At 35.8% G+C, this 24,146-nt stretch overlaps 1 protein-coding gene across 1 annotated transcript in view; it reads right to left on the reverse strand.

Moving 5' to 3' along the window:
• Positions 1-5,762: 5,762 nt before the first annotated feature.
• Zfyve16 (zinc finger FYVE-type containing 16) overlaps positions 5,763-24,146 on the reverse strand; it is a 43,166-nt gene continuing 24,782 nt past the window's right edge. Inside the window, exons 10-18 of the mRNA XM_090331701.1 lie at positions 22,951-23,175; positions 19,994-20,076; positions 18,818-18,922; positions 18,481-18,628; positions 15,302-15,382; positions 13,191-13,353; positions 12,319-12,424; positions 10,507-10,674; positions 5,763-7,449 (exon numbers count right to left, since the gene is read on the reverse strand). Coding sequence (XP_090187827.1) covers positions 7,291-7,449; positions 10,507-10,674; positions 12,319-12,424; positions 13,191-13,353; positions 15,302-15,382; positions 18,481-18,628; positions 18,818-18,922; positions 19,994-20,076; positions 22,951-23,175 — 1,238 coding nt within the window. The 3' untranslated portion in view covers positions 5,763-7,290. The remainder of the gene's footprint in view (positions 7,450-10,506; positions 10,675-12,318; positions 12,425-13,190; positions 13,354-15,301; positions 15,383-18,480; positions 18,629-18,817; positions 18,923-19,993; positions 20,077-22,950; positions 23,176-24,146) is intronic.

Below are 24,146 nucleotides of genomic sequence, written 5' to 3' on the forward strand. Positions count from 1 at the left end.
GGCTGCTTGGGTTCTGCTCACCACAGGCAACAATACAATAATAGTGTAATTAGCTTCACTGCCTTCTGTAGTTTTTTTTTTTTTGCATGAATTTCCAAATCTAAATTTACTTAAAATTCAGAAAGCATAAACTGAACACCTATGTGTATATGTTCTATTCGTTTTGGAATCTAGGAAAGTGTATGTTTTTGTAAAAAAAAAAAGTTAGTAGATGCTGTATTTGAAAAAGAATTTGAAGCCTACAATGGAATTTTCTATGGAAACCACTTGATTTCAAGCCTAGTGCCAGTGCCTATAATCCTTGCTACTAAATGAGGCTGAAATCAGTGGTTTGAGGCCAGCAGGGGCAGGAAAGTCTGTGAGACTTATCTCCAATAAACTACTCAAAACAAGTGGGAAGTGGTGCTGTGGCTCCACTGGTAGAACACTAGCCCTGAACAAAAGCAATTCAGGGACAGCACCCACACAGAGTTCAAGCCCCAGGACTGGCAAAAAAACAAACAAACAAACAACAAAAAAAAAACTTTTGTGTCCCTGGCACCTGAAGGCATCACCAAGTATTTGAATATCTTAATGCAAATTCAGTGCATAAGATTCTTTGGGTGACTCCTATAACTTTAACCTTGGCTTTTACTTTCCTCCTCTTACATTTCCCCCCTTCATCCTAAAAGTGACGTCAGGAAGGATTTCTTGTTAGTTTTACAGGAGGTAGGGATCATGCTCACTTTTAACATCAGACTAAACATTCTTTTACTATGATTCTAATAATCTCCAGTTGTTTTCAGTAGGAACATAGACTTATTCAAATAGGCAATTTTCAGCAACAGGAAGTTTTACACAATTACATCTTTGTTTCTGCAGAGCAAATTTAACTGCTGAATTCATTTTCTGTACTTAGCACCCACTACTACATGGCATGGAGTCCATAAATGCTGAATTGTCTCATTTTGTCAAACCCAGGAATTTTAAACCTAAAAGAATTGCTCAGAATGATTATATGTATTACTATAAGTTGCTACATGTAACAAATGACCAGGAATCTTAAGTTGAAAACAGACATTTATTATCTTACAAAAGGTAACTGTTCATCTTCTTGGGGTAGAGATCACAGTGGCTTAGTTCTGGGGCCTCTTGTAAAGGGAAGTTGATGGATCCATTCCCACTTGTGCTGTTGCTGGGAGGCTTCAGGTCCTCATAAAAAAGATCTATGTAGCTGCCAACACTTGGCAGTTAGCTGGTTTCCTCCAGCAATATCACCAATACAAAAAGAGAAGACAGAGGGGAAAGAGAAAAATGGACTACAGATGGACAGCAAAGACATATTATAAACTCTCCTATCATATTCTACTGGTTACAACGACCAACACCAGTACGAGTGAGGGAACCACATAACAGTCCTGATAATAGGCAGTGGGGATCATTGTAGAGTCAACTGGGAGACTGAGATTTTACTTTATTAAAGATCTTTATTGGTGGGCATTGGTGGCTCACATTTTTAATCCTGGCTAGATACTCAGAAGGACGAGATCTGAGAGTATCATTTCAAAGCTGGCCTGGTCAGAGGTTTATGACACTCTTATCCCCAATAAATTACCAAAAAAGCCAGAAGTAGAGCTGTGGCTTAAGAGGTAGAGTGCTAGCCATCAGCAAAAGAAGCTAAGGGACAACATTCAGGTCCTGATTTCAAGCTCCAGCAGCACCAGGAAAAAAAAAATCTTATTGCCAGGCACTGATAGCTCATGCCTGTAATCCTAGCTACAGGCTGAGGTTCCCATTTCAGTGCCAGCCTGAGCAGAAGACTCCATTGGACTCTTTATCTCCAATTAACCAACCAAAAGACAGAAATGGAGCTACTATTCAAGTGGCAGCATGGTAGGCGTGAGAAAAAAAGGCTCAGGAAGGCTAGAAGTTTGGGGTAGTGTTTGCCTAGTATGCATGAACACCTGAGTTTGATTCCTTCATACCATATATATACATAAAGCTGCAAGTGGTGCTGTGGCTCAAGTGATAGAGTTCTAGCCTTGAGAAAGCACAAGAACAGTGCTCAGGCCTTGAGTTCAAGCCCCAAGACTGGTGTGCACGCACACACATGTGCAAGCACACATGTTCACACACACAGACAGTAGATCTATTTCTTCCATCTATAAAAAGCACAAAAATATAGCTGAATTTTATCACCACAAATGCAGAACATGTTTACCTAAATGTTTTAATATCAAAATGGGATAATAAGAACAAAATTTTAGGGGCCGTTAGTTTGGTAGGATGCTTGCCTAGCATGCACGAAGACCTGGGTTCAATTACTTGGTACCACATACATAGGGAAAAAAAGCCAGAAGTGTTGCTGTGGCTCAAGTGGTAGAACTCTAGCCTTAATAAAGTCCGAGGACAGCCCAGGACTGGCAAAAATAAATAAATAAACAAACAAACAAACAAACCACTATAAATGTGGAGGAGAAATGAAGCAAGAGAAGGTAGAGAACAAATATGATATGTTATAATAAAATACAACTTTACTGTGTGTACTGGTCATAGAGCTTAAACTCAGGGCCTGGCTCTATCTCTCAGTTTTTTTGTGAGCATTCCACCTACCATGTGAGCCACAGCTCCATTTCTGGCTTTGTGGATAAGAATCTCATGGACTTTCTTGGGCCAGCTCTGAATGGCCATCCTCTGATCTGAGCCTCCTAAGTAACTAGGATTACAGAAGTTAGCCACTAGTCCCGCAGCTTGAAACACAATACAATTAATGAAATATTAAAAATCCAATAAAACCTGATATAAAAATACTCATTTAGAAATACTGGGCCAGGAGTGTGCCCTTCCAGTAGAGTGCTTGCCTAGCATATACGAAGCCCTGGGTTTGATTCCTCAGTACCGCATACACAGAAAAAGCCAGAAGTGTTTCTGTGGCTCAAGTAGAACACTAGCCTTAAGCAAAAGTGCTCAAGAACAGTGTACAAGCCCTGAGTTCAAGCCCCACGACTGGCAAAAAAAAAACTTCTACTAAAAACATGTTGTAATTCCAGGAATAATTTTTTCTTCCTTTCTATAATTGCTTTTTTCAATCACTATGTAAAAGTGGTTAGAAGGAATGAAACCTTTTAGATTGTAAATATAAACTACCTAACTCAAAGCAACTGACTTGGTATAATATGTTCAGTATGCTATGTTTTATGAGGAAATAAGATAAACATAGTCATGAAAAAGTGTGAAGTTCCTCAAAAATTACAAATAAAATTACTGTATGGTCTAATAATCATTGAGAATATATCTAAAGGAAATAAAATTATGTCCAAGACTGCCTCCATTTTCATTGAAACACTTCACAGTAACAACCTAATGTCAACAGGTTTGAATGGAAATTGAAGAGGGTGTGTGTGGATGTGTAGTAACTCAGGCTAAAAGGAAAATATATCTTGTCTCATAACATAGGAATGAACCTGGTGGCCATTAAATGATATAAGAAGGCAAAGAAAGACAAACGCTGCTCAAATGTACAATCTAGAAAGTTAAACTCATAGAAGCAGAGAGTAAATGGTGGTTTCCAGGGGTTAAATGGTGAGAGTTGGTAGGGGGTTGGGGGGACATAGACTGGGACAGATGTTTCCTAAAGGAAACAAAATTTCAGTTAGGAAGAAAATGTTCAAAATATTTTATATAACATAGTGACTACCATAATAACAATGTATTGTATACTTGAAAAATGAAAGGAGAAAGTAAGATGTATTTGTTGTAACTTTACCGAATCTTGGGATTATATATAGGAAATAAAAATGACTACCTAGGGGCTGGGAGTTTGGCCTAGTGGTAGAGTGCTTGCCTAGCATGCACGAAGACCCAGGTTCGATTCCTTGGTATCATATACATAGAAAAAAGTTGGAAGTGGTGGCTGAGGCTCAAGTGGTAGAAAGTCCAAGGCCTGCTCAGGTCCTGAGCTCAAGCCCTGGACTGGCAAAAAAATAAAATAATTAAAAAATGACTACCTATTGAGGCTAAGGAGTGGGAAATATATAGATGCATACAGGTAAGAAGTAAAACATTACTGTTTAAAAATTTTTGAATCATGTATACACGTATATATTACATGAGCCATTTCTTAAAAATCATGAAGAAAAAATAAAACCTAGAATGAGTTGGAAGTTTGTTTTAATTCTACATATATTCTTTTAGAATTTGAGCCACATCAGGGCTGGGAGTTTGGCCTAGTGGTAGAGTGCTTGCCTAGCATGTACAAAGACCCAGGTTCGATTCCTCGGTACCACAAATGTAGCAAAAAGCCAGAAGTGGTGCTGTGGCTCAAGTGGTAGAGCCCTAGCCTTGAGAAAATCCAGGGACAGTGCTCAGGCCCTGAGCCCAAGCCCAGAACTGGCAAAAAAAAAAAAAAAACCCAAAACCCCAAAACAAAACAAAACAAAAAAAAGAATTTGAGTCACATTATCAACAGTATGCTTGTTTTTCTTTTAAATTTCTTTATACTGGCACTGGTGACGTATATCTGTAATCCTAGCTACACTGGAGGCTCAGATTTGATGACCTTATTTTGAAGCTAGCTGGGGAAGTAAAGTACAAGAGATTATTATATCCAAGAAACATCTCAAAACAAAAAAATCCAGAAGTGGAACTGTGGCTCAGTAGTAGAATGCTAGTCTTGAAAGTAGTTCAGGGTTAGCATCCAGTCCCTGAGTTCAAGCCCTAGTTCTGGTCTTTATTTACAAAACAATATCTAAATCTAGGATCTCTATGAAACTACCCAAAACAGCCCAAAGTGGAGCTGTAGCTCAGTTGTGGTAGGGTGCAAGCCTTGAGCAAAATGAAACTTAGTGACAGCACCCTCACCCTGAGTTCAAGCCCCAGAACCAGCCAAAAAATTTAAAATGGAGTGGGGGAATGAGGTCCAGTTATTATTTCGGTATTACTTCCTTTTCAGATTCTCAACTTTTACCTAGACAAGTTTAATACCCACTATTAACAGTTCTCCAGGTTGCCATTAATTATTGGAATGGCTATCCTCTTCTTGGCTTGTTTTGCAACCACCTAGTTCTATCTCTAGTATAGCAAAAAATAAAAAATATACTTGTGATATATTAGATATATTACCTGGTTTTATACACTCAGCTACAAGAGAAAAAGCAATGTTTTAGTCCGTTCTTAACCAACAAAACCTAACAAATTGCTCTGCACACAGAACACAAACAGATGCACACTTAGTTTCTGGACATAGATATAAGACAAAGGGACAATATTCTACTTAAACATTCAGGGAAAGCTAGTTGTATGAAAAAGCATGAACTAAAAACTGATCATTGTAGATCAACTACAAGGAGACATTCTATTTCTTCACACTTAAAAGATAAATGTGGCACCAAACTTTGGGTGCACAGTTCCAACTATTATTGAATATAAGATGCTTTATGCAAAGGAATCCAAAGTTATCCCACTGTGGAAGGCCTTCTATTTGATTACTTTCAAGAGAGTTTAGTGTTTATAAATTGTGCACTTACACTACAAAAAAGCTTTTTTTTTTGCCAGTCCTAGGGACTGAACTCAGGACCTGAGCACTGTCCTTAGGCTTTCCTAAGGCTAGAGTTCTACCACTTGAGCCACAGCACCACTCCTGGCTTTTATATGTATGTGGTACCAAGGAACAGAAGCCAGGTCTTTGTGCATGCTAGGCTAAGCCCTCTACCACTAGGCCAAACTCCTGCCCCCAAAATAACTTTATAACATATAAACAGACATTATAAAAAGGAAACATAAACTGAGTTTGAAATGCACTTTTTATATTGTTTCAGTAAGTTTCACATACTATTTTATGTTGCCAGTTAATTAAATCTAGCAACATTTTACATTGTTCATGAAGTAGCAATTACCAGAAGATAGATATTCTGCAAAAGGTGTATTTGGCTAGTACTAAAGATGTGATTCAGCAGGGACCACATTCCCAAAGAGATTAACATTCTTGATGTCTCCTATTTTGAGAGCTTAGATCCTGAGTTATAGACTTGATTTAATCTATAATTTGAGATGCTTTTGAATTAGGGCTATTTAGTGTAATAATTTCTTTAGCTACACAACGAGTGTTTATGATACAAAACATATTTCACGTAAGAATAAAAAAGGATCAAAATAATGATTAGATTTTACATAACGTAGACAATACACATTTTTTTCTTTGCTTTTTGCTGCGTTAAGTAATACGGAAAGCTCTGTAACAGTCTCAAATACATAGTCTTTAACTTATTTTAAATATCCTGATATAAAAAATAATTATCATACAAAGAATTTAAAATATGTAAAAGTAATTAGTTCATTAAAATGTACATTTCATACATTGTTGTTGATGAAAATATGTAGAGTTGTTAAGAATTTTCTAAGGATTAGCATGGAAGTAAAAAAAAAACCTGTTTCAGGTTGCATTTATTGCTACATAATGACTACTTCAAGGGTCATCTCTGGCCTATCGTCAGTCTTACAAGTGTTAAATGCAATGGTATACTTTGAAAGGAAGGAAAAAAGATAATACACTGTGATATAAAAATATTGCCTATTTATAAATTATTAACCATTTATAAAACACATTCCAAATCATATGTTACTATAAAAACAATATACTTAAATATAGAAGCATAAAATCCAGAAGCACCCACAATAATTTTATGAATACCCATTTAATCAAGAAAAATGATATATCTGTTTTTATATCTAACTATATATATATATATATAATAATTTAGGGGAAAATGTAAAATTCTGACTCCAATCCAAACAGTTTATCTAATCATGGAGGTAGATTTCCACTCCATTTATACAAATAAGTTACTGGCTTTATTCAAAGAATGATATCTAAGATCTCTGAACTGGTCAGTATCATTGAAACAGATTTTTAACAGACTTTAGAAACTGGTATTCTAAAGTGACATACGCACAAAACAGGTATTTCCTTCATATAGTTACATCTGAAAAGCGCCTTCACTGAAATCACTCTTGGATATAAAGAGGTATAACTAAGCGTAGATACTTTGGCTTAACATTTAAATAACACAGTAAATTGGACATATTTCTTAAAGTGAGAAGAAACCTGTGTAATTTCAGTACTTGTATTATGTAAAGCTGAAATAATTGTGATTTTCTTAAATTCTTAGATTATTTCTGCCTAAAAAAAGCAAAGCCTCTATGTATCAATCATTAAATGTTTACTTTTTTGTAGTATTTGTGGCATTTCAGCAGTGGTACTAGAAACAGTTTTAACAGATTAATTCGTAATATAAAATATAGCACATCCTTTCACTAAAAAAGATTTTCTATAATGAAAAATACCAGTTCTATTTCCAATGGTAAACTAGAATTGGAGGTCCCGCCATGGATCACAGGAATCAGAGCACTGTCAAGATCATTTAGATAGTGCTGAGGCAGAAGGTGGCCTTCACATCCCGCCTGAAATTCAACCTGAGGAAAAAGAAAATCTTGATAAGATGACTCTGAATCTTAACAATCTAGTTTACCTTAAGCAGGTGAATATAAATGTAAATATTTAAAAAATCTACTTAAAGTAGTTCAAATGTGATAATATTAGAATTTAATATTGATGGTAAAATTACATTTGACTTAAAAAAAAAATCAATAGTGGCTCATGCCTGTAATCCTAGCTACTCAGGCTGAGATCTGGGGATAAGGTTCAAAGTCAGCCCGGGCACAAAAGGACCTAAGACTCTCATTTCCAATTAACCTCTAGAAAATGGGAAGTGAGGCTTGGCTCAAGGGCAGGGCAGTAGCCTTGAGTTGAAGAGCTCAGGGACAACACCCAGGTCCAGGGTTGGGTGGTAGCCTTGAGCTGAAGAGCGTGGGGACAGTGCTCAGGCGGCTGAGTTCAAGCCCCATGATCCACAAAAAGAACAAAAACAAAACCAAAAAACCAACAATGGCCAGGAGTTTGGCCTAGTGGTAGAGTGCTTGCCTAGCATACACGAAGACCTGGGTTCGATTCCTTGGTACCACATACATAGAAAAAAGTCAGAAGTGGTGCTGAGGCTCAAGTGGTAAGAGTGCTAGCCTTGAGAAAGTCCAAGGAAGGTGCTCAGGTCCTGAGCCCAAGCCCAGGACTGGTAAAAAAAATATACATATATACTAAAAAAAAAAAAAAACAACCCAAACAAACCAACAATGGTGCGTATTCAAATAACTAATAATTATAAGTAGCTTCCTTGAAAGGGAGTTTTTAACAAATATAATGAAAACAAAACTTCTTCTTTACATTAAGAAGTATAATATAGGGCTGGGAATGTGGCTTAGTGGTAGAGTGCTTGCCTACCACAGATGAAGCCCTGAATTCGCTTCCTCAGGACTACATAAACAGAAAAGACTGAAATGGTGCTGTGATTCAAGTGGCAGAATGCTAGCCTTGAGCAAAAGAAGCTCAAGGACAGAAGCTGTAGGACTGGCAAAAACAAAACAAAACAAAGAAGTACAATATATCTTGGCTGAGAAAAACAAACCAGTATATTAGCCACTCTAATGAGAATCTGCTTTGAAAATAATAGATGTTGGAAGCAGTTACAAATGAACAATACACTTTATTTAACAGATATGAATGAACTGAAAGCTTAAAACAAATAGCTTTTACTTGTAAGGTGAATATTGTTCATTGTTAAGAATAATACAGACTAAGAAAATATTATGGTATCATTTTTTTTCTTTTTTGCTAGTCCTGGGGCTTGAACTCTAGGCGCTGAGCACTGTTTTTGAGCTTTCTCAAGGCTAGCCACAGCATCATTTCCAGCTTTTTCTATGTATGTGGTACCAAGGAATCGAACCCAGGGCTTCATGTATACTAGACAAGCACTCTACCATTAGGCCCTATGGTATCCATTTTTTATCTATGAAATTGTCAAAGATCAAAAATTTTAGGGCTAAGAAATATAGCTTAGTGTCACAGCACCTTCCTAATTGTATGCGGCTGAGTTTGATTTTTATATGCATGACAGAAGAATAAATCTCTCAGAATTTGCAGTTGAAAATATAGCTTGGCATGATTGCTGTTTGGGACAATATGACATCTATTGAGTACATACTTGAATCTGTCATTCCCCTACAAAATTTTCTTATGGCTGTATCCATACTTGTTAAAAACAAAACACTGTGTAGATTAAATTTTAACAACATATACCTAATAATGCATGAAGACCTTGTTGAAAGATTATCATCTACCATTTATTTACACTACCATTAAAAATATGTCCTAATGAGTAATATATCCATGACATATTAAGGAAGCACAGAAAAAATAGAGGGGGGATAAAAAGCACTCATACCTAACTGCTTTGTACATGTATAAAATCATAAAGAATATATAGGAAAATGGGTAATGTGGATTGTTTGATCAGGGATAGAGAACTGAGGAGAGATGATGGTGAAGCAGGATTGAGAGTAAAGGATTGTTGCTTTACATATCTACTGGTACCAATTACTTTATTGTCTGGAGTTATCATCTCCAAAGTTCTACCATTTATATAGAATATATGGTGAATGCACTTTTCTGGAAAATGTTCAGAAATGATCCTTTCACATATGTACTTTCAGACTTTGTGTGTGTGTGTGTGTGTGTGTGTGTGTGTGTGTGTGTGTGTATGTGTGTCATGGGGCTTAAACTCTGGGCCTGGGTGCTGTCCTGAGCTCTTCAGCTCATGGCTACTGCCCTACCCCTGGAGCCCTAGCACCATTTTCACTTTCAGACTTTTAAATTTTTAAATTATGTGAATCTAGTCACATAAATATACTTATGTGAATGGGTCAGTACACCCTGCTATATGTAAAATAAATTGCACTGGCCACATTCATTCACTTACATATTGGTCAATAGCTGGTTCAACTATAATGACACAGTTGAATTGTAAGAGACACAATATCCTACAATGCCTAAAATATTTAATGTCTGGCCTTTTATTTTAAAAATTGGCTGAATTAGGGGAATAATGATTCAGTGTTAAAGCACTTGCTTAGTATACTCAGGGCCCTGGCTCAATTCCTACTAATACAAGAAAAAATGTAATTGCATTTTATTGTCCAGTTAATGTATAGAGGGGTTACAGTTGCAATTGTCAGGTAATGAGTACATTACTTCTCAAACATTGATAATCCTTCTCATGTTTTTGTCCCCCTTTCCCTTTCCCCACTGCCTCCCAATCATCTTGTTTTCACCCTTCTTTTACTTATTTCAAATAAACAAATAAGTGCAATATACAAGGTAATAAAGTCAGAAACAGTAACCACAAAAAAAATTGGCTGAATTATGTTTTGGAGATTAACAGGTAATATATGTGAAGTGTTTAGCACACTACTTGTATTCTTAACTTCTAGTTAAGGGCTGGGAATGAAGCTCAGTGTTATTCCCAGCACCTTCAACAAACAAACAAAAAAAGACCCCCTAATCTCAAAATGGTACAGAAAATCTTTTATTTTAATATACATTATATTCATCTCAAAATCATACCACAAAATCTGCCTTACCATATCCGTGTCAATGGAGACTCTGAGCGCAATCTTATTCATTTTATTAGCCTTAAGAGTTTTCAGGTGAGGGCACAAGGCAGCACTACAAGCCACAGCTATTTCTTTTGCAAACTGATAACATGTCGATACAACAGATAAATCCTGGTCTTTGGGGAAGTAGATCACCTAAAATAAATTTAATTAGGAAATAGTAATGATTAAAAACTTAAAAGTTAAATGCACTAACTGCTACTTTCAGTTCAATTTTAATTCCAATGTTTCATGAAAATCACTAGCTGAGAACATTCTATACAAATCTATATAAACCAAAGATTGTAGATGATGAGAAAGGCTCAGTTACTTTTATCTAAAGTTGGCTTGTATCAATAAAATTTTTAGAAACTCCATCCTATAAAGACATCTATTTGAAATTAAGACTGAAGATAATATTCTATTATTTTTATATTCTCTATAGCTTTTATCTAACACATAATAAAATAATAAAAATTACATAAGAAATGAAATATACTGCTTGCCTGACAAGAATATTTGAATGAAGGAGAGAGAATAAAGAATTGAGAAGCTATAATTCTAGTTTCATATTCTCTTACTATTTTTTTTTTAAACAGTGAGCAGGCCGGGTGGGGTAGCTCATGCCTGTAATCCTAGCTACACAGGCGGCTGAGATCTGAGGATAAAGTTCAGAGCCAGCCCGGGCACAAAAGGACCTGAGACTCTTATCCTCCAATTAACCTCTAGAAAACGGGAAGTGGAGCTAGGCTCAAGGGTAAGATGGTAGCCTTGAGCTGAAGAGCTCAGGGACAGCACCCAAGCCGAGTTCAAGCCACATGACCCCCTCGCCCCCCCCCAAAAAAAAAAAACAGTGAGCAAACTAGGCACTGGTGACCCATGTTTATAATCCTAGATACTCAGGAGGCTGGAGACTATCTCTAATTTATCACCAAAAAAACCCGCCAAAAAGTGGAGCTGTGGCTCAAGTGGCAGAGTGCTAGCATTCAGCAAAAAAAGAGCTCAAGAACAGCATCTAGAACCCAAGTTCAAGCCCTAAGCTCAGCACATTAGGAGAAAAAAAAAGAAAAATTAAAAGAAGCAAAACTAATTTTATATGCTGATTATAAGCTGAAGTCAATAAAATGTTAAAAGAGTAAAATGAAAATATTGTGAAATAACATAAAATAGTACAAATACAACAATGGACAGTCAGATGATAGCCTAGAGTTAGTCTACTGAAAGCCAAACATGATAGGTAAGAGTCAGTCTTGGGTAAAAGTCTGTATCTCAAAGCATAAAGTAAGAAGAATAATGAACTATACTTAAACATGCAGAGGTAGAGTATGTGCTATAATCTTAGCTATTCAGGAGGCTGAGATCTAAATTTCATGGCTCAAAGGCACCCAGGGCACAAAAGTCCCTGAGACTCTTATCTCCAATTAACCACCAGAAAACTGGAAGTGGCACTGTGGCTCAAGTGGTAGAGAGCTAGCCTTGAACTGAAGAGCTCAGGGACAGCACCCAGGCCCAGAGTTCAAGCCCCATGACCAACCAAAAAAAAAGCCAGGTACTGGTGGCTCATGCCTATGATCCTAGCTACTCAGGAGGCTGAGATCCAAGAATTATGGCTCAAAGCCAGCCTCTGCCCAAAGGGCAAGAAAGTCTGTGAGACTGTCTCCAGTTAACTACCAGAAAACTGGAAGTAGAGATGTGGCTTAAAGTAGTATAGCGCTAGCCTTGCAAGAAAAGAACTCAGGGACAGTGCCCAGGCCTTGAGTTTAAGCCTCAGGACCCAGACAAAAAAAAATGTATCCTTACCTCAGTACATTTTAAAATCTTCTCATCAGTTTCAAAATCTGCTTCTAGTTTTATTTTTTCACTTGGAAATCCTTGTAATGATATTCCATCCACTGAACTGGTAACACTAAAGAATTTTTAAAAAATGCAATTCTTTTATTAACAAAATGCTATCTATATAATAAATTAACAGGTTTGAACAGGTGGGAAAAATTATGAAACAACAAATAAAGTATCTCAATTATATGCAAAATAATTAAATCTCTAGTTTATATACTTGACTGTATAAGTAATCGTTTTTTCTTAGTCAGTAAATTGTATCTTCTTTTTCATATAGACAATTAGGGCCTAGGTTTAAAATACCTTAAAAAGTGTCCTAAAATCTGTCTCATCAAGTCAAAAATTCTATTTTGAAATGCTTTAGCACTAGCCCCTCTCTTTCTTCTGTGGTCCAGACCCCTCAGCTAGTCTCCAAAAGAGAAAGACCATGGGTAACTGAAAAGCAGAAGGAAGGGCAGCAATAATTCAAGGTCCATAAGTCCAACTTATATTTATAGTAAGTCCAAATAATTCAGTCATCCAAGGGGCATTCTTCTTTGAAAAAAGAAAATGTACCACACAACAGGAAAAAAAACGTGCTGACTTTTCTCATTCCCAGCAGCAAGCCCACAATACTATTCATTAAGTGTTTTGACATTGGTTCCTTCTCAATTTGGCAACCAATCAATAGCAACCTGACCAAGAAAACGCCTTTGAAAAATAAAACTATATTTAATAAGCACTTAAAATAGTGGCATAATTGTATGTTCAATCATGACATATTTCACTATATCTTAGTTTTCATCCATCTCCTTCCATCAAATCAATTACATTGTAGTAATAAAAATTCCTACCCTTTATTTCCTTTTTCCTCTGAATCTACCCAGCAGATATCCACATATTCTCTCAGGTCTACTGCATCCACTTTTCCACAAGTAATTTTAAAGTCTTTTTGCTCTCGTAGAGCGAGCCGCAAGGCATCCATAGTTTCTGGAGTTATCTGGACCATTAAGCCATCTAAAAAGGAAAGTTATGTTTCACATTTCTAAATATCTCGGTGTACCCATGACATAAAACTCAGTGGGTAAAGATGATGTGGTATGCATATAGACCAGAATATTGTTCATCTAAAGAAAGAATGAAATCCTTCATTTGCAGCAACATAGATGGAACTGGAGGATATTATGCTAAGTAAATACAATACACACAGAAAAACAAAATGGTTTCCAGTTTACATGTAGGAGCATAAAAGCTGATTTAACTAGAGGTTAAGAAAGACAGTAGAAAAGGGTATCAATGTATGGGAATTAATGCACCATCTATCTGGCAAATATCATGTAACCCTTCTATTAATTACAATAAAAAATATATGAAAAAAAGATAGTAGAAGGGATACATAGATATTAAATGACAAATACCCAATTACAGTTACATAGGAAGGATACACTTCAATGCTCTACATGCAGAAAAACGACTAGAGTTTGCACAAATTATTTCATAAAAAATGTAAGAATTTCAAGTTCTCCAACAAAGAAATAAGTTTATGAAAATGAAAATACTAGTTACTGATTTAATCATTACAAATTATATATGTATTAGATAATCACATGCACAGCAAATAAATAGGAATAATTACTATATGTAATTTAAAAAACAGAACTGAAGCATCTACAGTGTCTACCATTATATCAATTACAAGTTAGTTAGAAAAAGAAACATACAAACATGAAAAATGGGAAAATAATAGGAATAGGCATTTCAAAGTGATATATGTGCATTATATATAAGGTACTCTATTAATAAATAGAAATATGCTAATAATGACCAGATTTAGAAACACCTACTGACACAAATAGTCTGATCATACTGTTTGGAGAATATATACACCAATGAAAACTCTTATACACTGATGGTAATGAAAATCATTATAAATACTTCAAAAAACATTTTAGCAATGTCTTGTAGAGCTAAATATTCACTAATCTAATTGCCCCAGAGATTCCACTCCTAGACACTATGTTGAGAATGAACTATACAACTTGTGGGTGGGGAAGGGAGGGAATAACTGGGAAGAGTAGGGGAAAGGTGACAGTGTCCAAAAAGAAATGCACTCATTACTTATCTTAAGTAACTGGAACTCCTCTGTATATCACTTTTATAATAATAATATTTTTTTTTCTTCCAGGCTTTCTGATTTGAGCTGAATTATTTACTCTCTCTTTTTTAAAGAATCTATTAACATTGATTTTTTTTTTGCCAGTCCTGGGCTTGAGCTCAGGGCCTGAGCACTGTCCTTGGACTTTCTCAAGGCTAGAGCTCTACCACTTGAGCCTCAGCACCACTTCCGGCTTTTTTCTATGTATATGGTACCAAGGAATCGAACCCGGGTCTTTATGCATGCTAGGCAAGCACTTTAACCACTAGGCAAAACTCCCGGCCCTTAACATTGATTTTTAAATCATATTTCAAATGTCATGTTTAACAACAAAGATTCGAGAAGGGAATCTCTATATACAATCACTGGCACTTAGGTTTTAGAACATAATTAAAATTAAGCTGAGGGTTTGTATGTCATAGATAGATATTAATCTATGTAATAAAACATTACATATAGAGTACATAGCCCATCATAGATCTTTATGTCTATGTAGTTATGATTATATCTCCAAGAATATGTCCATAACATTAGGTACCCAAATATTGAGTCTTCGCTCTTGTACTATCTGGATCTAATATCCACATATTAAGGATACGATAAGCCTTTTGTTCCTTAATAACAGTATTTTTAAAAGTACAGAATATTGAACATATTATTAAGTCTAGTAGTTAATTCTAGGGACATGTTCTAGTTCTTGGATTGGATGATAATTTCACTTAAGTCTATTCTTTATAATGTATATAATAACTTTATTCTTTATAACATATACAATATTATATTAAAACATTAAAAAAATGAAGCTCATACCTTCCACTATACTGGACTTAGCAAGAAATCCTGAAGATGTTTTCAGTGCACCATTGAACACCACAAAACTTGCACCTGTCACTGATAGTAAAATATAATCATTATTTATGTCATAACCTGCTTATTTTATATGATATTTGTGAAAATCAGAATATGGAACATTTTATATTTTGAGGGAGAACGGTAGTTCTGAGGTCTAAATTCAGAGCCTGGGTGCTGTCCCTAGACTTTTTGGCTCAAGGCTAGTGTTTTATATACTTCAACCACAGCTCCACTTTCTGCACATGAGTGAGTGTGTATGTGATGTGTGTGTGTATTTAACTGGAGATAAGAATCTCCTAAATTTTTCTGCCAAGTCTGGCTTCAAACCACGACCCTCAGCTCTCACTCTCCTGAGAATTACAGGCATGAAATACGTATGCCTGGCAGGATTACACACACACACACACACACACATTTTGCCAGTCCTGGAGCTTGAACTTGGGACTTGAGCACAGTCCTTAGGCTTATCCTCAAGGCCAGCGCTCTATCACCTGAGCCACAGCACCACTTCTGGCTTTTTTTAGTGTATGCGGTACTGAGGAATCACCAACCCAGAGCGTCGTGCATGCTAGGCAAGCCTTCCACCATTAGGCCAAACTCCTGGCAAGGATCACATGTATTTTAAGTACTCAATAAATATTATGCTTCTAATACATTAGAAACACACAACACAAAGCAGATAAAATTAAAACATAGCATAAAAACAACTTAATGTTCTTGTGTAATAAATAACAGACTATATGTGAAATGTTTATACTATGTAAGGATGTGAGGAATACTATTAGTGAGAGCACAATTCAGAATGGAAGCCCACTCTTGATAACTGTATATTAAATTACAAATGAATGTGACTTTTGACACAGCAATTCCATTTGTAAGAACTCAGCCTAAAGATAATATACATGGTTATTCAGAACAATATCTTTATAAAGAGCTTACAATTTATAACTCCATAAGGAACACATGCTGTACACATGAAATGTTATGTGAAAGCCCCTTTTCAACAAAGAATTACCACCATGATGTAAAAGAAAAACAAAAACAAGATGCACTATGGAACCAATGTTACAACATATCTTTAAAAAAATCTGGGATGATAAGTCTATGTGTACATAGTATTGAACATATACTAATGGAAAAAAAAATGTCTCTAAAGAGAAATCAAGGAACTAACTAATACCGATTCGGTTACCAGTGAGTAAGAGGATGTTTAGGTGGTTAAGAGACAAAATGTTTTCAATTACTGTATAAATATTCATATGCTCTGAATTTTGCCACACATATGTGTCTGTGTATATTTAGTTACTTATCAACAAATATCAAAGTTATTAAATGTAATGGCAGAAAAGCCAATCACATATTAGGTAAAACATAATACAAAGTAAAAAATATAAAATCAAGTATAAAAGTTAAGGGCTGGGAGTTTGATAGAGTGCTTGCCTAGCATGCACAAAGACGGGGGTTCCATTCCTCAGTACCACAAATATAGAAAAAAGCCAGGAGTGGTGCTGTGGATCAAGTGGTAGAGCTCTAGCCTTGAGAAAGCCCAAGGCCAGTGCTCAGGCCCTGAGCACAAGCCTGGGACTGGCAAACAAACAAACAAACAAAAAATCAAGTTAAAAAGGAATTATAATAGAATGCCAACAATGATCTTATCTTGGCAATTTTTCTTTTACTAGTTTTCAGAAGATATTTTCTAAACTCAATAAAAATTAGTTTATATTGCCTTTACAATTAGGGGGAAAATGACATATTAGCAGCCAGAATATCAGGGTTATTTTAAGTATGCCTATAATAATGTGTTAATTCCATGAAATATTTATCTCTACCTCACTTTGTGTTTTTCAGGCCCAGTACTTTAAGAAGTTGGCAATCACAGCAGTCACTGAAGCCATTCAGCCACAACTGAACATAATATCACTCACATATGTTCTTCACTCGACTACCTTCATCATTTTCATACCTGACCCGCTTACAAGTCTTCATCATTTTCCACCCTGTGCTTCCCCAACTAATAGAGTTAGGCAGAGACTAAGTATAAAAATAAAACCACCTATTTGTACACAATGGAATTCTATGCTGCTGTCAGAAAGAACGACATTGCCCCATTTGTTAGGAAATGGAAAGACTTAGAAAAAATCATATTAAGTGAAGTAAGCCAGACTCAAAGGAACTTAGGCTCAATGGTTTCCCTCAATTGTCATAATCAGTAGAAACCTTGGGCTCTACTAGCAGAGATCTGCAATAGAGCAAAATCTTGATACATAAGGCCATATAGTATGAAGCTAATTGAAAGGACCTCCAGGATATTGAAACAAAAGCCATATAACGAATGATTGTTGTCCTTAATGTACTATGTTGTCTCTCATCTCCTCTGCTGTCCCTTGGTTATCTCATATTGTTATAGTATCTCACTTTGTTATCTGATATATTGAATTTATTTGTATTTGGTTATTTGAAATTTGATAGGGAAGGGGGGAAAACCAAGACGGGTGGGGGGTGTGGGGGAGAGGGAAATGGGTACCAAGACATGTGAAAGGGTATCAATGTACGTGAATTAATGCACCTTCTATCTGGCAAATATCATGTAACCCTTTTACTAATTACAATAAAAAAATGCAAAAAAAAATAAAACCACCTTTCCAAAGATAAATTATTCAGATTATTCTATTATACTGTATATTAAACATGAATAGTACAAAAGGACTAAAGTCTTACAAGTCTTTTAATCTTGATGTAACTAGAAAATATCACAAATTGGAAGCAATTCTACCAATGTGCTATTTATGTAATTGAAATTTTAAGCATACTGTTTCATCAAGTCAGCAAATAAGTAAAATATATGTATATATTTAGCTGTGGCTTTAGCACCTGTGCCTCATGCCTGTAATCCTAGCTACTCAGGAGCCTGAGATCTGAGGATCACCGTTCAAAGCCAGCCTGGAGACTTCTATCTCCAATTAACCACAAGAAACTGGAAGCAGCACTGTGGCTCAAAGCGTTACAGTCCTAGCCTTTAGCTGGGACAGTGCCCAGGCCCCAGAGTTCAAGACCCATGACTGACCAAAAAAAAAAAGAAGAAGCGAGTTTTTAAATTGAGGAGGCTTTATAAATTAGCACTAAGAACTAGGTCTTACCTTTTCTAGGATGGCCAGTAGCACTGTTAGCCTGGGTTTGATAAACTCCATCATTCTGCACACAGACCAGATGAGAATCTGCTTCTGTACTAAAACTAGCGCCAATACTAATAACATGCTCATTAGAAGAATTTATTACTTTCATCACCTGGAAAAAAATCATTTGATGATGAAAAATAGGATTAAACAGATTATTATCAAATTCTAAAATATCAATTTCATACTTGTTGCTATTATATATTAGCCTAATTCAAAACAAAAATAGATTTTAACAATCCTAAGGAATTCTTGTGTCTAGCATACATCTTTAAAATTTGAATAAGCCAAATATACTCACATCACTATATTTTTTCCGAGGGATTTTTATAGAACTTTTCCCCATTTCCATATGAATCAACAGCTGGTCTATATTGTGCAAGGTATACTGATAATTTCGAAGATCCTACATAAAAGAATCACATTTTCATAAACTTTATGTTACCACCTCATGAACATTTACCTATTCATTAAAATCCATTTACCTATCCATTATTTAGTCTATCATATTAAAGCTTCTGACAGAGCTATCAAAATGTTACCCAGAAAGCCAGTACTAACTTTATAAGTTGTTACAAAACAAAAAAAAATTCTTTTGTAAGTTGTTAAAAAAACAAAATGATGTTAAAAATCAATGTTAATAAATTTTTTAATTAAAATAAAGAAACCAATTAGGGATGACTTGTTCCTAGCTCCATATCTTCCAAATACAGGTCTCTGCTATGGTTTTTGTAACTGTTCCCTGAAGGCCACTGCTAAATGCTTGTCAGTCTTTGGTGCTGTATGGGAGGTGGAGCCTTTCGGAGGAGGGCCTAGTAGAAGGGTTGGTCATTGAGGTATGCCTTGAAGGAGATATTTGTGTCCTAACCCTTTGCTGTTTCTTTGCTTCCCAGCCACCATAAGGTGAACAGACTTCCTCTGTGAAGAGCTCTAGTATAATGTTAAGTAATTATGGGCTGAAATCTCTGAAACACTGAAGTAAACTTTTTCTCTTTATAATTTGATTGTTTCAGGTATTTGTCTTGAATATGAATATGGATAAATGAAAATACATACTTTTCTATGGCAACAGGTAAACACAAAAAATTATAAAATGTATAGATGGAAGGGAACCAGATTACACCAAATCCAATCTTTGCTTTTATAAATGTAGAAACTAAGGCTATTATTTGTTCAAAATCACAAAACGAATTGATTTTTTACTACTACTCTTTTTACTAAAGCTTCAACAATTCTAGAGAATTCTGTAAAGGTCTCATATTACCTAAGTATGTAAGAATTGCAACCAAAGTCATCAAAACATCAGAGTCATTTACACATAAATGAAGAGATACTATAAAAAACCCAACTCATCAAGAATAGTCTACATTAAGTGAACTGGGTTTTAATATGAGTTTTCAGCTACCCAAAATGTAAACTTGAAACAGAAAACACATACAATTTGTTCAATAGGAATACTTAATAAGTTGTTACTCACAACAAGTAAGTTCATAATTGTGTGTCCTATTTCTCCGAAAAGAGGTTTTCGGCCTCTAATACTTGTTAGAGGAACAGGATAGGCTATATATACATAAGAAACAACTGGTTACTACTAACAAAGTTTAAAAAATAAAGCCTATGCTTATTATTTTCATTCTTAATTTCAAATAAACATGCATAAAGCACCTACCCAGTCAGTTCTTAGGGGAAAAATAAAAAATGATATTAACCCTTATTGTGTAAATATACACTATTCTCAACAGACTCATGGCCTATCAGTGTTATAAAGGGAATTTGTAAGTTACCTAATTCAACATTTAATGACATTTCAATCAGGTTGTCTCAACATTAAAGAATAGCTAATGCTCATTAGTTTCAGTCATTCATTTTGAGGTTTTAACTTTCATTATTAGCTTCTTTTTTTCTTTTTCTTTTTACCAGTCCTGGGGCTTGAACTCAGGGCCTGGGCACTGTCCTTGGACATTTTTTTGCTCAAGGTTATCACCCTGCCACTTGAGCCACAGCGACACTTCCGGCTTTTTCCATGTATGTGGAATCAAGGAATTGAACCCAGGGCTTCACACATGGTAGGCAAGCACTCTACCACTAGGCCAAACTCCCAGCCCTAGCTTGTTTCTTATTATGCATTATTTCTATAATAAAAGCCAAGCTATGTCTAACATAGCTAGATATAGGTTCAAGCACCACTACTTTCAAAGTGCAAGTTTTGCTGGTGTCTCATGTCTGTAATTCTAGCTGCTAAGGAGGCTGAGATCCAAGGATCACTGTTTAAAGCCATCCTGGATAGGGGAATGTCCTTAAGACTCATATTTTTAATTAACCAGCAAAAAACCAGAAGCAGAGCTGTGGTTCAACGGTACAGCACTAACAGTGAGGGAAAATAACTATTAAGGACAGAACCCAGGACCTGAATTCAAGCCTAATTTCACACATGCACACACACATACATACACACGCGCACACACACAAACCCAAATTAAAAAGTTGCCTGTTTATCTAAAATTTAACAGAACATAAGAGAAAATATTTGAGTACTTATTCCATATGTATAACTGATGATTTTTATTCATTACCACTAAATAGCTATTAACTTTGCAGTTTCAACCCTTGCAATTAAAAGTTCCCTATGATGTTCCAAAATTTTCCAACTTTCAGTCTTATTATTTATAGGTGTTATCAGCCAAAATACTGACCTGTAGTACAGATTATATGTTCCATAATCACTATGATTAGCTAGTAAACTCTAAGCATCCATTAAAAATAATATTCAAAACTGGGCACTGGTGACTCATGCTTGTAATCCTAGCTACTAGGGATGAGGTTCACAGCATGGACAGAAAAGTTTTGAGTCTCCATATCCAAAGTAACCAGCAAACAGCTGGGCTAGAGGTATGGCTCAAGGGAAACTGGCCATGAACAAGCAAGCTAAACACCCAGTTCATGGCCCATACTTAGCAAACCAAACAAAATATAACACAAAAAAATGGCATTCCAGGGCTGGGAGTTTGGCCTAGTGGTAGAGTGCTTGCCTAGCATGCACCAAGACCCGGGTTCAATTCATTAGTACCAGATACACAGAAAAAAGCTGGAAGTGGTGTTGAGGCTCAAGTGGTAGAGCTCTAGCCTTGAGAAAGTCCAAGGACAGTGCTCAGGCCCTGAGCTCAAGTCCAGGACTGGCTAAATAAATAAATGAATAAATAAAATTAATAAAATAAAAATAAAAATAAAAATGGCATTCTATTATCAGAAACAAGACATTAGGCTGAATTGAGAAAGTGCTGACTCAGAATGAATTATCTTCTGTGCTTTATACAGAGAAAAATCTCAAATGAAAGTAATTTTTGTTGCTGCTGCTGTTTCAATAGTACTAGGGGTTGAACTCGGAGTCTTGAACTTGCCAGGCAGGTGTTCTACCACTTGATTCACGCTCCTAGCCTTTTTGCTATAGCTTTTGTAGGAATAGGGTCCCTGAGTTTTAGGGGGTCAGTCTGGGAATGATAGATGCATACTGGCATGTCAACTTATTGGTTGAAATGTTATCTGGCTAACTTTATGATTTTCTGTGGTTAGCCAAAATTTATTATTATTGTTTTGCGTGTGTGTGTGTGTGCGTGTGCGCGCGCCAGTCCCTGGGCTTGAATTCAGGGCCTGAGTACTGTCCTTGGTCTTTCTCAAGGCTAGGGCTATGTCACTTGAGCCACAGCACAACTTTCGGCTTTTTTCTGTATATGTGATACTGAGGAATCGAACCTGGATCTTCGGGCATGCTAGGCAAACACTCTACCACTAGGCCAAACTCCCAGCCCTGTGTTGTTTTATTCTGGTACTAGGACTTGAACTCAGCTTTTTTCATTGAAGGCTAGCGCTCTACCACTTTTAGCCACAGCTTCATATCTGGCTTTTTGCTGTTTTAATTGGAAATAAGAGCTGGCTTCAAAGTGTGATCCTCAGATCTCAGTCTCCTAAAAACTATGATTATAGTAATGTGCTCCCAGTGCCCAGTATTATCAAGAATCCAAAAGTAAGAATTAAGAATTGAAGGCTTAGAAAAATGACAGCTAAAATATTTAATTCTTGATTATGGTCAGCAAGTAAATGAAGTAGCACTGATTTTTTTTGTTTAGCTTTATGATATGGGTAAATTCAGAGGGTTAATAACTTATTCTCACTAATATACACTTTTATGAAGACTTTAACAAAAGTAACACTATCAAAATTTTCTATGTTTTGTTTTGAATTTCAGAAAATTTTTAACTTATGAACACCTAGATACTTCATAACATACTAAGGTTGTTTAAATTAACTTACTAGAAGATGTTTCAGGAATTTAAAAGTATAGCAAGTAAAAAGTAATTCCAGTAATCTGTTAAATTATTTTTAATAATTTCCCTAAATGTTTTAAAAAATGTGCAATCTTTTTATTCTCAAACTTACCTTTATATTCTGTACCCAATCTCAACATTAAACGCATAGGAAAAACTTTTGCCCATGGAATTTCCAGTTTCTGGATAAGGATTCCACAAAGAAAAGGACTACTTGGTAATGGGAGATCATCAAGTTTCTGAAAAGTAGGTGTAATAAACAAGAATCCTCCATGATCTTTGCTATTGAGAAAACTCTCAGTAAAGGTAATATTGTCCAAGTTTTCTATGTATTTTCCTAGAAACGAAATTGTTAATAAAAATATTAAAATTGTTTCACTGTTGCTGAAAGATGAAGACAAATAGAATTTTTTTCTCATTTCTACATTTTGTTTTGTTTTGGGTTTTTTTTTGGTGGGGTAGTGAGAGGAGCAATACTGTGGTTGAACTCAGGGCCACACATGATATATTCCGGTACTCTACTACTTAAGCCATATCTTGGCTCTTTTTTAGTAATTCTTTGTATAGTGCCTTGCATCCTAGTCTTAGGGCCAGCCTAATACCATGACCTTCCTACCTAATGCTTCTTGAGTAGTTAGTATCACAGGTATGCTAAACTACTGATTGATAGTATCACAGGTATGCTAAACTACTGATTGATAAAGTCTCATTTTTTTTTTTGACACCAAGTGGTTTGGAATTGAAATCATCCCAATCTCTCTTGAGTAGCTAAGATTAAAGTTTTGAACCACCATGCCTAGTCTACTTATTTCTAATCTTAGAGAAGTAACTAGGCCATATGGTGGCACGTAACTATAGAAGCAGAGACAGGAGGATATCAGTTTGAGGCCAGCCCAGGCAACAATAAATAAATTAAAAGTCAATGAGACCTTATTTAAAAAAGCAATCTAGGGGTGGTGGCACTCCTGTAACTTGGGAGGCAGAGGTAGGAGCAACACAGTGTAAGATGAAGCAAACAAGGTTGGGAACATGGTTCAAATGGTGAAGTACCTGCCTAGCAAGCACAGGGCTCTAAGTTCATATCTAGTGTCTCAAACAGGGGTCAATGTTATCTATTTCTAACTGTGAACCAAAATTTGAAAATATGGATAACTTTATATTCTTCTACCAAATTATGTCCCCCCAAAGTGAAGTGAAACAAATGGTAAGCAAGTATATAAATACATTTTTTAAAAATCAAGGAGGTAGACACATTTCTATTTTTAAAATTGAACCTCTTTATATAGACACTAATCAAATTAGTGCTAA

Source organism: Megascapheus bottae, chromosome 4 (genome assembly GCF_031878675.1).
Source record: "Megascapheus bottae isolate mThoBot1 chromosome 4, mThoBot2.hap1, whole genome shotgun sequence".
NCBI classification, from domain to species: Eukaryota; Metazoa; Chordata; class Mammalia; order Rodentia; family Geomyidae; genus Megascapheus; species Megascapheus bottae.